Source organism: Cryptosporidium ryanae (assembly GCF_009792415.1).
Source record: "Cryptosporidium ryanae isolate 45019 chromosome Unknown contig_6, whole genome shotgun sequence".
In the NCBI taxonomy this organism is placed as follows: Eukaryota; Apicomplexa; class Conoidasida; order Eucoccidiorida; family Cryptosporidiidae; genus Cryptosporidium; species Cryptosporidium ryanae.
In genome coordinates this window covers 112,574-128,565 of record NW_027125539.1, presented here as the reverse complement: position 1 = coordinate 128,565, position 15,992 = coordinate 112,574, and the positions used below count along the sequence as shown (strand labels likewise).

Sequence of the window (15,992 nt, the reverse complement as noted above, 5' to 3'; positions counted from 1 at the left end):
TATGCAAATAAAGCTTTTTAGTCAAAATGCTAAAGAAAAGGTCAAATTTTTGACTAAAACAATCGAAAGGAGGAATAATATTTTTTACGATAAATATAAACTAAGGCGATAACACTGTTATGCAAGGTAAATTTTCCTGTTTTAATTTGATTTACATAGTGTAAAAATTAATGGGTTGAGAGATGGAATATGAGAAGCGAGAAAGACTTCTTTCAGCCGTTTGGCCACATATAGAATCTTTTAATACATTTCTATCAGTAGGGATTAAGAATATTGTGAAAAATTTACCAAAAGTGTACGTTGATTCAGGCTTTTTGCAAGATGACTGTGAACTCAACGTTGCATATGCTCCAACTGAGTATCTTAGAATATCTGTAACCTCTGCAAAAATTGGGAAGCCAATTTTTGGGAATTCTGAATCTTCAGGTACAAAAATGACTCCACAGTATGCTAGAAATGGTCACATAAGTTATTCCGCTCCTTTATGGCTAGAATTTGAAGGCCACAACCCCGTTTTGGATACCACTACGAGGCATTCAGTTTATGCAGGGGCAATACCAATAATGGTAAAAAGTTTAAATTGCCACTTATTTGGAATGGATCAGAAGGAATTAGTTTCTAATGGAGAAGACCCTAACGAAGTTGGTGGCTATTTTATAATAAATGGAAACGAAAGAGCAATAAGATATGTAATTCAACAACGTTGCAACTATCCTATTGGATTAAAGAGACCCAGATTCGCAACATTTGATTCATTTGGTTCAGAATATGCAGTATTGATTAGATCTCTTAGAGATGATGGAACATCTACAGCTAATTATTTATACGGTACAACAGATTATCAATGTGTTTATAGAGTTTTATTGAATCGACAAGAGTGGTTGTTGCCTTTTTGGCCTTTATTAATGGCAATTGGATCTATTTATGACATTGATACTTTAAAAAGCAAAGTTTTACAATACTGTAATCCAAAAGATGAAAATTTGTTTAATATAGTTAACATGATTACACTAGAGTGGGGGTTGAATAACACATTTGGTGTAGATGTGGACTTCAATTCAATTTCATTTGCTAATAAAGGATTTGAGGATACTGATATACTTGAAAATAGATATTTGCATCATATTGGTAAGCTAGTTTGGGAGAGTGTTTCGTTTCATCTTCCTCCAGGAAGTCTCTACCATGAAGCAGGTAGATTTCTAATTGACAACTATGTCTTGGTCCATCTTGAAGAATGGAATTCAAAACTTGAATGTTTGATACTTATGTTCATTAAACTTTTGAAATTGCAACTAAAGCAAATTAGGGAAGAATCAATTGATTCTTTTTCTTATCAAGAATTGTTGTCTCCAGGAAGCCTTTATTCATCTATTTTTAAGGACGCCATGTTCACCTTGTTGCAAAAAATAAGAACTACATACATCGTTGAAATTAAATCAAGAGTCAGTGATAAAAGTAAGGATTCAAAGGATAGTGTTGAATTACTAAGAGATATGTCACATTTTAGATCAGTTTTAACCAAAAATGTGTCTATGGTTCCAAAAAGACTCCAGTATTTCATGGCAACCGGTAACGTTAAAACTACGCAATTGGATATTCAACAACTTTCCGGTTGGACTGTTGTTGCTGACAGATTAAATTTTAATAGGTTTTTGTCTCATTTCAGAGCAGTTCACAGAGGACAATTTTTTACGACAATGAAAACTACGGAAGTAAGAAAACTTACCGGCGAAACTTGGGGTTTTCTTTGCCCCGTACACACCCCTGATGGTGAGCCATGTGGATTACTCCTGCATCTTTCTCAGGATTGCATTCCAGTAACACAATGGGATTCTAAAGAGACACTTAAACGCTTTAGAAATTATTTGATATCGTATGGTATTCCATGCGATGATGGATTTGGCTCACTTTCAACGATTTGGGGTTTAGAAAGCTCCTCCAGAGACGATATCTATTCTCCCGATTTAACAAAGTCTGTTCCTGTAATGCTTGATGGTAGAGTAATTTTTCATATTCCGAGAGATGATTTTTCATTTTGGGAAAACAAACTAAGGAACTTAAAATGGGAGACAGATCCTCTAATTCTTCCAATACATTCTGAAATTGCATGTATTCCTCCAGATTCAGGCATGTTTTCTGGTATATTCATTTTCACAGCACCTGGTAGACTTGTAAGACCAGTATTGCATCTTGAATCATCAAAGGTAGACTGGATAGGACCTTTAGGACAACCTTGGATGGATATTGCAGTCACAAAAGAGGAGGCCAAAAACTCAATAAAATTGTTACATATTCAAAAAAGACTAATAGGAATTGAACCTGTTACTGATAATGACAAAATAGAGGATGATTTAAAGCAGCTGAAGGAGTTTATAAAGAATGATGATATTACTCTGTCTTCAATACCTGTAAATTACACGCATTTAGAATTTCATCCCTCTACAATTTTATCTATTACGGCAAGTTTAATTCCATATGCCCACCATAATCAAAGTCCAAGGAATATGTACCAATGTCAAATGTTAAAGCAAACAATGGGTACTCCATGTTTTAGTTATCAATACAGAACAGATAACAAAATGTATAGACTTATAACTCCACAAGAACCCACAATTACTACGAAAGGATACTCTTCTTTTGGTTTCTCAGAGTATCCAACAGGAACTAATGCAATAGTCGCTGTTATGTCATACTCTGGTTATGATATGGAAGACGCTATGATTTTGAACAAGTCTTCATATGAAAGAGGAATGTTCCATGCGTGTTTATATAAGACCAAGATTATTCATGCTGCCCCACCAAGCATTACCAAAAAAAGCGAGGCTGAGGGATACTTTTTTCATAATATTGGAATGGATGGAAAATTGGTTGTAGATGGATTATCTGCAGATGGACTTCCACATGTCGGTCAAAAACTAACAAAGGGTTCGCCCCTATGCAGAGTTGAGAATATGTCATCAACTAAGAATAAAGGAATTGCAAGCAATGCAATTGTTCATACATATCAAGATGATGAAGATGCCTATGTTGAGAAAATTAACAGAATCGCAAGCGGTATTTCTGTTGATTTCCAACAGGAATCTTCAGGTATAAGTATTGAAAATTCATCAGGCTCATCTATTTACGGTGAAAAGGTTTCGATTAAACTAAGAATTGTTAGAAATCCGATGGTTGGAGATAAATTCGCTTCCAGACATGGACAAAAAGGCATATTGTCAATGCTTTGGCCACAGGAAAACATGCCATTTAGTGAATCTGGAATGGTTCCAGATATTCTTTTTAACCCACATGGTTTCCCTTCCCGTATGACTATTGGTATGCTTTTAGAATCTATGGGTGGAAAAGCAGCATGTATTCATGGTGCTAAAAATTTGGATGCTACTCCTTTTAATATAAACATTACAGACGACTTGTCAAAAGAAGATTCGAACAAAAAAGATGGTATGGACGAAAAAATTACTGTTAATTATTTTGGGAGGGCTCTTCAAAAAGCTGGCTTCCAGTATTACGGTTGCGAACCATTATACAACGGAATGACAGGAGTCGAACTTCCCTGTCACATTTTTATAGGGGTCATTTATTATCAAAGACTTCGTCATATGGTTGCTGACAAGGCACAATTCAGAGCAACTGGACCAATTGATGCACTTACTAGACAACCTGTTAAAGGCAGGAAAAGACACGGAGGTATACGTTTTGGTGAAATGGAAAGAGACTCACTAATTTCATATGGTGTCAGTTCAATTCTTGTGGATAGACTGTTGGCATGTTCAGATGAACATAGAGCTTTTGTTTGCCCAAAATGTGGACTTATAATTTCCCCCGTAGCCAAGAAAAATCAAATGCAAGTCCACGCGAATAGTAAATTTTCCAATTACATCCCCTCGGTAGCTATCTGCCGTGTTTGCAAGCTCCCGTCCAGAATAATCAGCCTCCCGTACATATTCAGGTACTTATCAAATGAACTAGCAACTATGAACATTGTAATTCGCCTTAATCTACAACAAGAGGGAGTTCCCATTAAAGAGAGCCTATTCAAATAATAAACTATTGAAAAAGAATCAATTACTTCATGTATACCTTAGTGTTAATTAAGTTAATATAGATTCGCATATTACTATATATTTATAACAGGCTATAATAGGTATCTTTAAAAAAAACCCTTTTCTTTTTCACAAGGAACCCTGCACCTTCATTGACAAATGTCTCAACAAAGAGCGCCAAAAACCTGTTCTTAAATCATACAATTTTTTCAGGGTATTTGTAAATCTAAGTGTAAGATAGAAAAATTTTACTATTGAAAGCAATACTGCAGTGTAACTGCAGGATTATCTTTAAAGAAGGACCTAAAAATGCCACCAAAGAAGAATGAACAAAAGGAGGTTAAGGTGCTTCTTGGTAGACCAAGAGGGAATTTGAAGATGGGACTAGTAGGATTGCCGAATGTAGGAAAGTCAACAACCTTTAATTTACTTTGTAAACAGGCAGTTCCGGCTGAAAATTTTCCATTTTGTACTATTGAACCACATGAAGCTAGAATGAATGTTCCAGATGACCGTTTTAGATCCTTGTGTAAACATTTTAGCCCGAAGAGTGAGGTTCCAGCAACATTAACTATTTTTGATATAGCAGGTCTAGTACCAGGGGCACATAGAGGGGAAGGACTTGGAAATGCCTTTTTGTCAAATATTCAAGCTGTGGATGGAATATACCATGTTGTAAGAGCTTTTGAAAACGATGAAATAATACATACAGAGGGTGAGGTTGACCCTGTAAAAGATTTGAAAACAATAAGTAACGAATTAAGAATGAAGGATCTGGAGAGAGTAGAAAAGATCATAACAGATTTAAACAAAATAACTAAAAACGGGACAGATCGCACTAAAAAAGAACAACTTGCTGCATTATCAATCTTAAGGGACGTCTATTCGCATTTAGAAGGAGGAAATTGGATAAGTAGTAAAAATGACTGGAAATCAAATGAAGTTGACTTGTTAAACGAACATCAATTTTTAACTGCAAAACCAGTGGTTTATTTGGTTAATTTATCCGAAAAGGATTTCATTAGACAAAAAAATAAGTTTCTTCCAAAAATAATGGAATGGGTGAAAGAAAATATAGATGGATGTATAATTCCATACAGTGCTGAATTTGAAGCTTCATTATCTGAGTTATCAACAGAGGAGGAGAAGCAAAAATATATCAAGGAGAAGGGAGCAACTAAGAGTATGATTGACAAAATAATTAACACGGGTTACTCGGCGCTGAATTTACTTCACTACTTTACTGCTGGTGAAGATGAAGTTAAGTGTTGGACAATAAGAAATGGAACTAAGGCGCCTCAGGCAGCAGGCATTATACATACAGACTTTGAAAGAGGTTTTATTTGTGCGGAGGTCTACAAATACACAGATTTAATGGAACTTGGTAGCGAGGCAGCAGTAAAGGCTGCTGGTAAGTACTTGCAAAAAGGAAAGGACTATGTTGTTGAAGATGGAGACATCATATTCTTTAAATTTAACGTAACTAATTCGGGAAAGAAATGAATGGTTTAGATTCTTCATTAGTCTTAATAATAATAGTGAATATATTTAAACTGAATAATTCATGTTTTCTTCATTCTTCTTTCATACATTTTCTCTTTAATAAGCAATTCATATTCACTTGCATTTAAGAAAGCCTTTGAGCCACATTCCTCTAGTTCATTTTTTATTTCTTCGAGAACTTCAATTATTTCATTGTTCCCACTTTTGCCATAATACTCTGTAATTTCCTTAATAGAAGGTAAAGTAAGAATTGAGTGTCTTTGAATCTTTGAAATTAATTCTTTTGGATAGTTTCTTATGTTTTGTTTCCCTGTCATCATTACCATTAATCCCGGAATTCTTCTAACCAAATTAGTGACTGTAAAGTCAAATTCAACATTCAAATCACTGTCTTCAAAATATTTCAAACATTCATCGATTTTTGAGTTATCAATAGAAGTGTTATGAACAATTGAATCAAGTAAAAGAAGAATGGTTTCAGATAACTCCGTTTGTATTTTGAATCTAGTTTCACCCTCTGAATCTGAATTTGGTGAATTCATTACCAAGAAGGTATCTATATCATCAAAAATTAAAATACAAGGTCTAGAGTTTAGTGCATTCTTAAATATCTTTCTAAGATTCCTAGTAGTAATTCCCTGAAGTGGGCTGATTATCTCAACGACGTTGCAAATAATAACTCTAACTTTTGGACTCAATGAAATGATGCTCCTCACCAATGTACTTTTACCACTACCAGTAACACCCCAGAGAAACCAAGTTATTGGATAATAATATTCATCATCAGTACCTTTTAAGTAAAAATTTGAACTTTTAAACTCTTCTTTCTCTAGTGAAGCAACTGATTTTTTTATTGAATCCCTTATTTTTTCAAGTCCAATGAAATCTTCATCAATAGAAATTTTTATTGATACTATCGAATCTATTGAAGAAGAGTAAATTAAATTAAACATTTTGGAATTGTAGTTTTTTATTGATTCCTCAATATCTCTAATATTTATTTTAGTGATTTCATTCACCTTTAAAGAGTCCTTATTTAAAAGTCTTCTCCCAATTGCTTTTTTAATTTGCGAATTTCTTATATCGTAACATAGCTCTAATAAATTTGAAAGAATATTTCCCTTATTAGAAACAGAAGCTATAATTAGTTCAACAATATCTTCAGTTATATTTATTCCACTAAAAACCTCTCTAATAAGTATACACATATTGTTCTTTGATGTATCCCATTCAATAGGTAAGCATACTTGAATCATTCCATCCCTTAACAAATCTTTCGGTGGTTTAGAGAATGGGGAAACTAAAATAAAGTGAAGATTAAAATCTTTTTCATCCATATAAAGCCTTTCAATAAATCTTGTTAATACTCTGCAAATAGATTCTTTAATTTCATTAGATGAATTACTTATAGTTGAGTTACAAATACCGACATATTGACTTTTTTCATTATCCTCTTGATTTGTTTCGTCTTCCGAATTTTCATTATAATCAATTTTTGTATCTTTAAATAGGCTAAATTCTGTGAATGGTATCGGATTCTCAAATATTATAAAGTTATTTGTACTGCTCTTACAACCGTTAACTATAGAATTTAGCTTATTCTCAATTAAGTTTTCAAGTGCAAGAACCTGAAGTTTACTCGAAACGTACTCCTCGCGAATAATTTCATTAATAATAACATCATTTATAAGCACTCTACTATTAATTTCAGAGTTATTTGTCTTTCTTAACTCGTCATTTATTACAAATAATACTATATCCTTTATGCTTCTTGTTAAGGAGTCCAATTCTTCTCTGTAGATGCTAAACGTTGTTGAGTTATAGACAAAATTACTCAAATTCTCAGACAATATACTATTTAAATATCCTCTAAAGAGGAATATTGTCTCTGAGTTCAGGAACGCTTCATTGACTCTCATCTACTTTTTGTGGAACTATAATCATAAAGTTACTCCTTAAAAATGAAAACAGGGGCGCCAAAACGCATGTTTATTTCTTATGGAAGTCAAGTGACGCGAAATAAAAGTAATTAAGAAACTGCTAGTATAAAAGAAATACAAAAAAAATTATTCGGATGACATAATAATGCAATAAACTTCATCTACAGTTGAAGATAAGAATGGATTCAATTTCAATATCCCACGTATTTCATCAGGTTTGAAATTTGTCTTAAGTTTATGTTTTTGTTGAACAATGCTGGCTATATCGGCATCGAGAGTATCTCTCAGTATAGTTAGCGAGTCCCAGTGATTGAGAAATCCTACAAGAGAAGGTGGGTCGTTGTATATAAGTCTTGAGTTATTAAATCCAATATTAGTACATATAGAGTCTTTATTTGTTTTGTAAATGTGGCATTCAAAAAGTTTTTGGATTTGAATTGCCATACTGTTAAGCAGTGACACCAATGAAGATGCATTATCCGGATGGATTGTTTCAGCATCCTTTGAATTTGCTATTTTAAGGACTTGGGTAAGAGTTATCCTAATAGTTTCATCGACTATAAAACCAAAACTTTGTAAATATATTGGAAGAGGTAATGTACTGGAGAACATGATAGATAAATTTTTGAGCCTTTGTACAATGTCAACATAGGCAGTTTCTGCATCAATAAAGGTTTGATCAAAAGACATATTTTTCATAGATTCTATAGAAAGAGCATCTTCCTCTAAAATTTTTTTAATAATGGCTATCTCTTTATCCAATAAACTTGAAATGGCGGTGTCTTGGAGTTTTCTGAGAGTCATTAAAAGATCAACAAACGATCCCACTTGAGAAATAGGAGGTGGAAATTTGCTATTGTATGTGAATGGTATTAATATTAAGTGGTGAATTAAATAAGAGCAATCTGTATAGAATGTAGCAGCAAACAAAGGGTCACTGTTCAACCTTTCCTTATGAGCAGTTGGCCTTAATAAAATAAAGAGCATTACTAATTCCCTAACCAAGTAATATCCTTGATTTGCTGAGTCAGTAAAGTGCTTCTGGCAGTCGATTACTGCCTCATCTAAAATCTGGTAAATCCTCTGAATTAATGAATGAGCACATGTGCTCACCCCACACAATTGAAGTTGAAGAAAACTTTCATTTTCATTTTTTATTGATGTGAATCCACCAATATTAACATTATCCGAAAAGTCGGTCTCATCAATCAAGGAAATAATATTATAAATGTCACTGTTTTTGTCACATTTTGACTCCTTAATTCCGCATTGTTTCAGCAGGTTTGTAAGAGATTCTGTTTCAGTTGAATCATCAACCAATACAATGGAAGGATCATCTCTCATTATACATTCCCTGGCGAAACTTAAAGCATTTATCTTTCTTTCCTCGTATCTACTTGTCTCTAATTGGTTAACATATTTTGAAATTGTGTCTTCTACCGAGGAAATAAATTGGAGTGATCTGGATTGAACTTCCAATTCCCTTAACAGCTGTCCATCTCTATTATTTGGGGTGAATGGAATTCCCTGTAATAATCTCAATGTTATCCAATTCCATGTACACTTACCAAATAAAGAAATTACTTGTATGTTACCAGTGAGACAGTCCTCTGAAATAAATTTCAAGAGTGAAAGTATTACAGGAACCAAGTATTCATAAACTGTTATTTGCTCGTTAGAGTTTTTATTACGAACCACTTTGTATTCCCACTTGCTTTCTAGATTGGATCTTATCTCATGAGGAACCAGTTTGTATTCACATTTTTTTTCATTTGCCAATTTACATGCTTTACTAATTAGTGGGTTTAAAATATTGTCAATGCAAAGTTTGGAAAGATAGGCAACATGCTCATTTGCAACTCCAACTGAGTTAAGAGCATACCAAACATCCTGCAAAGACAATCTGATTTCCTCATTATCATCAATATTTAATGGAGCCTCATTTGGATTATTCAACACCAAGTCTCCGCCGAAACTTGCGGCTTCTACTAATAAGGATTTTGGGAATGCCATTTTTATTTTAATTTCATTCTTTTCAGAGTTGAAAATGTACCTGAATAGTCTCTCAACCGTGCTTACTAGCCTACCTTTCCTGAGTAAATATTCTATTTTAACCTCTTCAAAGACGTCATTTTCTTCATAAGTCTTGCTTACTTGATTTGTTATTAGTTTCGAACTATTTTCATCAAAACTAATTTTGCTTAGTCTTTCGTTTGCATTGCTCAATGCATCAGCGGCCAAGTCAAACTCAAATTCAACAAGGTAATTATCAAATTCGGCAAAGATAGAATGTAATTGAGCAACTACTTCAAAGAAAATACTCGCTTTCTTCAATTCATTAATTTCATTTCTAAGGTTAGTTACCTCCTCTATTTCAGCTTTCCCATCTATTGAACTTAGGTCAGTCTCCACCTTAGATTCCAAAGAATTAATAGTTTTTTTTAAAACAGATACCTCATTCTGAATAGAATCGAGCTCCTTTTTAGACTTAACGTAGTTTATGTTAGAAATATCTATACTTTCTAGAATTGACTCTCTCGTTACCTTGAGTTCATCTTCAATCGCATTCAACAACTTTTTAATTCCATTGGAACCAGACAATTCTGAACTACCTTCATTCTCCACAAGCATCTTAATCTTAATATTTGAAAGTATGTCATCCATTTTCACATTAAATAAAAATTATGTCATTTTTTCGTGACATAGAGCAAGTACCGGGTAGTATCCTATAAATTTTTGTTTTATACAAAACCAATACATATCATTGAGATAAATCAATTAAAAAAATGATCTCTTATTTCCTAAATTCCGAGACCAAATGCAAGTCCACGCAGAAATGGAAGCCCTAGACAAAAACCCCACTTCCCCTCATCAGCTGTTAATAATAGTATTCAAGCTCAGGCGGTAATTTGCATCTTATGTTGTAAAAAGCGAGGAGGCATTGCGGGAAACTCTATGCGCCAAAATAACTTTGTCTACATTATAATTTAGTAACAACCAAATTAAAAACACTTGTTCATCTTTTAATTTAGTAAGGTATTGTTGTTTGGTTGTAGGACTAAGTGACCTAATGATAAATGAAGGAGCTTCTGAGATTAATGCAGAAATACTCGGTGAAAGTGCCATCGGATATAACAAGGAGACTGAGGAAGAGGAGGAGGGTCGTAGTTTGAGCACTTTTTCCGATAAGGAAGGAGATTCGAAAGACCTAACAACAGCTGAGAAACCAAGAGAAACAGATTTTACAGGAGAGGATACCTCAGCTGTATCCAAGATGGCAAAAAAAAATGAGGCAGAAAATGATAATGTCACAAAGGAAGGAGTAGGTAGTGTTGAGGTGAAATCCACAGAACAGAATGAGAGTGAAATAAAATTAGTTAAAGAGAAAATCAAAGATCTCAGGATTTTATCCAAAAATGAGGAAAATACTGAATCCGCTCTGGATCCTAATTATGAGGAGGGTGAAGATATAAGTGATAGTAATGATGCCGAAAATCAAAGTGATGACAAACAAGAGAAGCAAAATAAGAACAACATTGCTAGGATACCAAGGAGAAGATCCAGGAGTCCAAGTTTGGAAGAAGGACAAAGTCTTGAAGAATATAACAAAGTAGGTGATTCACTTTCAACAAACAATTCAGGTATTGATTCTGGTTTTAAAAAAAAGAGAAAGCGTGCTGGTTCTGGATGGGATGCTCCAAGTAGCGGAGGTTATGTTTCCCCGAATATTCCTCCTGCTTCAAACTCTAATTTGAACTCTAACATTTCGTATTCTGGCATTTCAAACACCCTAACTGGGATAAACTCAGGTGGGAGCAGTATTAATAATTCCGTGATGAGTTCTGGTCACTCAAATACCGGTGGTCATACCGGAGGCGGAGGGCACTCTTCCAGACAAACTAATCAAATTGCTCGTATTTATGTTGGGTCCCTTGATTATTCTCTCAACGAGGCTGATTTAAAGCAGGTTTTTGGCTCGTTCGGGCCGATTATCAATATTGATATGCCAAGGGAAGGAAATCGTTCAAAAGGTTTTTGTTTCATTGAGTACACTACTCAAGAGTCGGCAGAAATGGCACTTGCAACTATGAACAGATTTGTTTTAAAAGGTAGACCAATAAGGGTTGGTAGGCCCACAAACACAAATAATGCCTCGAGTAGTACAAGTAATATTCCTAACAGTCAAAATAACTTAGGTATTGGGAACAATGTAAATGGTTTCAATATAAATGGAAACAATATGGGTGTTAACGGTGCAGGGGGTAACGTCAATCCGAGTATTGCTGTCATAAATAACAAACATTCTCATCCAAGTCACTTAGTTCAACCTGAAAGTGGACATGGTTCAAGTTTACAAGGTTCAGTGAATGGGCCACCAACGCATTCACAAAACAGAATATATATAGGATCTGTACCATATTCATTTACAACGGATGATCTGAGACACATATTTAAGGCATTTGGAGTTATACTTAGTTGTCAGCTAATACCATCTATAGAGAAACCTGGGACACATAGAGGATATGGGTTTATTGAGTTCAGTACCGCTGATCAGGCGAAACTTGCAATAGAGACTATGAATGGGTTTGAGGTTGGTGGCAAACAATTGAAAGTTAATGTTGCCACTGCTTTGAAACCTCATGGTGGGAATAGTTCCAACAGTGCTGGAAGTGGTGGTGCTTCTACACAAGTCGGAGGGGTGCATGGGGGTTCTTCAATGGGTCAGATTCCAATAATTCCTCAAATTCAAAATGTTTTGCAATCTCAAATCTCATCTATCCCAATGCCACACCAAATCGTTTTACCTTCTATGGTTCCAATGCAGAATATGGCTCCACCACCACCTCCAATAAATCCTTTATATCAGCAACCTCCTGGTTTTCCTTTGAATGGCGCCCCACAATCATATGGTATTCAAAACTCTCCTACAGGTCAGAACTCTAACATTATTCTCTTAACAAATATGGTTGGGCCAGATGAAATTGATGATGAACTTAAAGAAGAAGTTAAGATTGAATGTAGTAAATATGGAAAAGTTTATGACGTTCGTATTCATGTTTCGAATAATCTGTCTAAACCCTCTGATCGAGTTCGTATTTTTGTAGTATTTGAATCACCTTCTATGGCCCAAATTGCTGTACCTGCCTTGAACAATCGCTGGTTTGGTGGAAACCAGGTTTTCTGCAGCCTATATAATCCTGAAAGATACTACTCTTCGTTCTTTGACGACTAGGCGAGAATTCACAAAAAAAAATGTTTTGAATTTTAAGACTCACCGTTGAATTTGAAAGATAACATAATATTCGGTAATCTAGTATATATCCTAAACTAGAAGTTTTCCCTTTTTTTGGCGAAGGGTCGAGAATATTATTCTATTTTATATAACCCAGATTCCCTGTGATCCTTATATATCTGGATTTGCAAAAGTCTCTCAGTATTATCCTACACGTACACGAAATGGTGAATCTACCTTGTAATCTGCTCCCGTTCTAGATAATGTCAAGACTTTAAATGTTTGATGTTGCGAGAATCAGTCCTCACTATGTGCTTTTCTACGCCCTTCTTCATTTTTCTTTAAATCCCATACTTCACGTTTGGAATAGGTTGTTATTATTATTACGGAAAATTTATTTCGGACACTAGAGATCTTTTTAAGCACTTTTCTTTGGATCCTTACCACTTGATGTACCTGGTACCGGTCACACCCCTCACTGGATTACGGCGGCAAACCTAATATTTTTCGTAGCTTCTTCCTGAAACTTAAACGGCGATTTCACTACTTCTAGATAATAGAAAGGAATAAAATAAAATTATTTATTTTAACAACTGAGATATCTTCTGTGGTGAATGAGATTTTTACATTAAGTACTATTTGATTTTTTAAATGAGTATGTTTTGAATCTTTTACTGATTATTCTCTTCTAAATCAAACTCAGGATCTTCTGGATGAAGAGTTTCTTATTTGAGAATTCAGTAAAAACGCGATAGAATTTATTATCTTGTTGACCTATAAGAAAGTTATTTTAATATAAGAAAATTGAAAGAGTGCTTTAATATACATTGACAAATTTCAGTTAATCCCACTCTTAATTTTGTTTAGAAAATGTATAACAGGAAACAATTTACATTGGAAAATCCGTTTGACCTCGAGGCGAACTTGAAAAGACCAGCTGAAGAATCAGATAATGATTCTGATACAGTACTTAATTTAAAAAAAAAGAGGATTTTGGATTTAGGAAACTTTTATGAGGGCTTTGGATGGGAAATTAATGTCTATAATGAAGACTTAGAATTAAACGAACTTTTTCATGTTACAGAAGATGTAGGAAGGAATTTCAAATTTTTTAGATTGGCTAAAGAGAGAAAATCCCCAATTTATTTTGATGAAATTCATCAAGATAGTGATGTGGATAAAGTTAAAGTAACCCCAAGCAGAGTATCACTGGAAATTGCAAAAGTACTATTCCAAAACAACGTTAATTTTAATAATTTATTTGGAAAGCTTACACAGAACAATTTGGTGTCAGTTCTTATTACCCTTGATTATTTGGGTTACACACCGATGATTGGATTAGAAGGTGATTCAAAAGATGAAAAAAGTGACGAAATTGAAAGAGACTTATTTTGGTCTACATTAGCGAGGAAATTAAGTTGTTTTACTTGGTTTAATTCTGAGCATTCAAAACAAAGTATAAAGTTGAGGAGAGAAATTCTCCAGCTTTCTTTAAAACTTCAATATGGCTTTAGACTTCTTTATGAATTGGTTCAGTATCAATTGATGAGAGATGTTATCATTACATTTGAAGGTGGAGAAGTTATTAGAGAAATATTTAAGAATAGAAGTGAAATTTATGGTATTAAAATACTTAACTCGTTATCTGAGACACTTGGACCTCAATGGTCTCCCGAAAGTTTAAGGGTTGAGGAATTTTTAAGAGGTATAACTTCTCAAAATGATATTTTTGACGCTATTACAAATATATGGCAACCAACACTCTGGTATTTGAGTGAATCAAAAAGCGTTTGTCAATTTTCTCAGGGTTCTTATATTGTATCTGGTGAAACAACAAACTTTCCAATTGAATTTGAACTTTATGCTGACCAAGATAGCGAGGGTTCATCTACAACCGTCAATTATTCAATGGAAACGCTTCCACCAAGTCCAGATGCATCTTTAACTAGCATTACGTCACTTGGTGTTTTTGCATACCCAAAAACCCGTTGTACTGGATTTTTCAATTGTTTTTCAGCAAGAGCTAAGTTTTATTTTGAAAAGATTTTTTTAGGTGAAGCGACTTTTGATCTTACAACAGATGGAATAAAAGCATTTTGTCCAATAATCTCCGGTGGACCAAACAAAACAGGACTCCTAGTTACCTGCAGAGTTGATGAATTTGTAGAAAAGAACAAGGAAGAGTTACAGAATGTACTTAATGAAAGTTATAATGCCTCGAACATCCCAGAAAGTCTTCGAATATTACAACCTTCTATTTATAATATGACAAAAATCGATCAAATAACTCTTGGTGATTTAAATGTTGATTTAAAAATAAGATTCTTCCCACTCAGAACATTTTCGATTTATTTGTTGTACAAGAAGGGTCTTGAACAAGATACAAAGTTTATCACTAATTTTGCTTTCTCCTTACAACAAGACGTTGCTGAATGGTTAGGCACATATTTTACTTGTCTCTGGGTCCAGATTTCGAAGCAAAACGAAACGTTGGTATGTGGAAAAAGGGATTCATTGTTATCTCTTTCTTTAAATTCTTTTAATAATCAAGGAGAAATAGGATCAGGTTTACAATTCAGACTTTCAGATTCAAATACTCCAAATCCTTCAACTAGACACTCTTCTTCGGCCTCTTCCTTTTCCGATTCTCATGATCTTCTAGCTTTAATTGAAAACGAGGGTCACAATGATACTTCTCACAATTTAAGAAGACACAATAACAGCAATTCTTCAAGAATTTACCACGGAAATGAGTTTCGTCAGAAAAATATGATTAGAAAGGATTCAAACATGGTTTCTTCATCTTTGGACGATTCTTATTCAGAAGATTCGAAGAACACTGGCTCCAATTGTTATATTAATCCAATGTCTCCTGGAATATCTCCCTTCCCACTCATTTCTGCCTGGTTTAAGGGAGTTGGAAGGACAACTGACAGTTGGTGCATACATAATGTACTGTCAGAGATCCTTTCAGATGATCTAATTGCAAAACACTTCACAGATGTACTTAAATTTATTCAGACATGTGAATCTTGGGTTGACACCGAATCCCTTTTAAGTATAAGACAACATTTCATCCACTTTTTGAACAATAACAAACTTGACTCAATTGCTGGTTTGTTATTTGATTGGATAAGACACATACCGAAGAGTAAGGAAATTGAAATAGAAGACTAGATAGGTATTCCTACTTTATTATTTAAAGCTTTTTGTTATTATATTAATAGGCTGTTCAGAATGAATAGATTCATTAACTCAAAAATATAAATTTAA

At 34.1% G+C, this 15,992-nt stretch overlaps 6 protein-coding genes across 6 annotated transcripts; 4 read left to right on the top strand and 2 right to left on the bottom strand.

Annotated features, from left to right (window-relative positions):
• Nucleotides 1-182: 182 nt before the first annotated feature.
• FG386_002958 (uncharacterized protein) lies at nucleotides 183-4,043 on the top strand (the record flags this gene model as incomplete). Its single annotated transcript, XM_067342643.1, has 1 exon — nucleotides 183-4,043. One exon carries the CDS (start codon nucleotides 183-185, stop codon nucleotides 4,041-4,043), a length of 3,861 nt encoding a protein of 1,286 aa, XP_067197462.1.
• A 309-nt stretch (nucleotides 4,044-4,352) lies between these two features.
• On the top strand, nucleotides 4,353-5,546 carry FG386_002957 (yyaF/YCHF TRANSFAC/OBG family small GTpase plus RNA binding domain TGS; the record flags this gene model as incomplete). Its single annotated transcript, XM_067342642.1, has 1 exon — nucleotides 4,353-5,546. One exon carries the CDS (start codon nucleotides 4,353-4,355, stop codon nucleotides 5,544-5,546), a length of 1,194 nt encoding a protein of 397 aa, XP_067197461.1.
• A 59-nt stretch (nucleotides 5,547-5,605) lies between these two features.
• Nucleotides 5,606-7,465, bottom strand: FG386_002956 (AAA superfamily ATpase; the record flags this gene model as incomplete). Its single annotated transcript, XM_067342641.1, has 1 exon — nucleotides 5,606-7,465. The coding sequence occupies one exon, from the start codon at nucleotides 7,463-7,465 to the stop codon at nucleotides 5,606-5,608; it is 1,860 nt and encodes a 619-aa protein (XP_067197460.1).
• Nucleotides 7,466-7,612: 147 nt separating this feature from the next.
• FG386_002955 (centromere protein ZW10) lies at nucleotides 7,613-10,150 on the bottom strand (the record flags this gene model as incomplete). Its single annotated transcript, XM_067342640.1, has 1 exon — nucleotides 7,613-10,150. One exon carries the CDS (start codon nucleotides 10,148-10,150, stop codon nucleotides 7,613-7,615), a length of 2,538 nt encoding a protein of 845 aa, XP_067197459.1.
• Nucleotides 10,151-10,556: 406 nt separating this feature from the next.
• FG386_002954 (Ro ribonucleoprotein-binding protein 1) lies at nucleotides 10,557-12,719 on the top strand (the record flags this gene model as incomplete). Its single annotated transcript, XM_067342639.1, has 1 exon — nucleotides 10,557-12,719. The coding sequence occupies one exon, from the start codon at nucleotides 10,557-10,559 to the stop codon at nucleotides 12,717-12,719; it is 2,163 nt and encodes a 720-aa protein (XP_067197458.1).
• Nucleotides 12,720-13,589: 870 nt separating this feature from the next.
• FG386_002953 (uncharacterized protein) lies at nucleotides 13,590-15,896 on the top strand (the record flags this gene model as incomplete). Its single annotated transcript, XM_067342638.1, has 1 exon — nucleotides 13,590-15,896. The coding sequence occupies one exon, from the start codon at nucleotides 13,590-13,592 to the stop codon at nucleotides 15,894-15,896; it is 2,307 nt and encodes a 768-aa protein (XP_067197457.1).
• Between the last annotated feature and the right edge of the window lie 96 nt (nucleotides 15,897-15,992).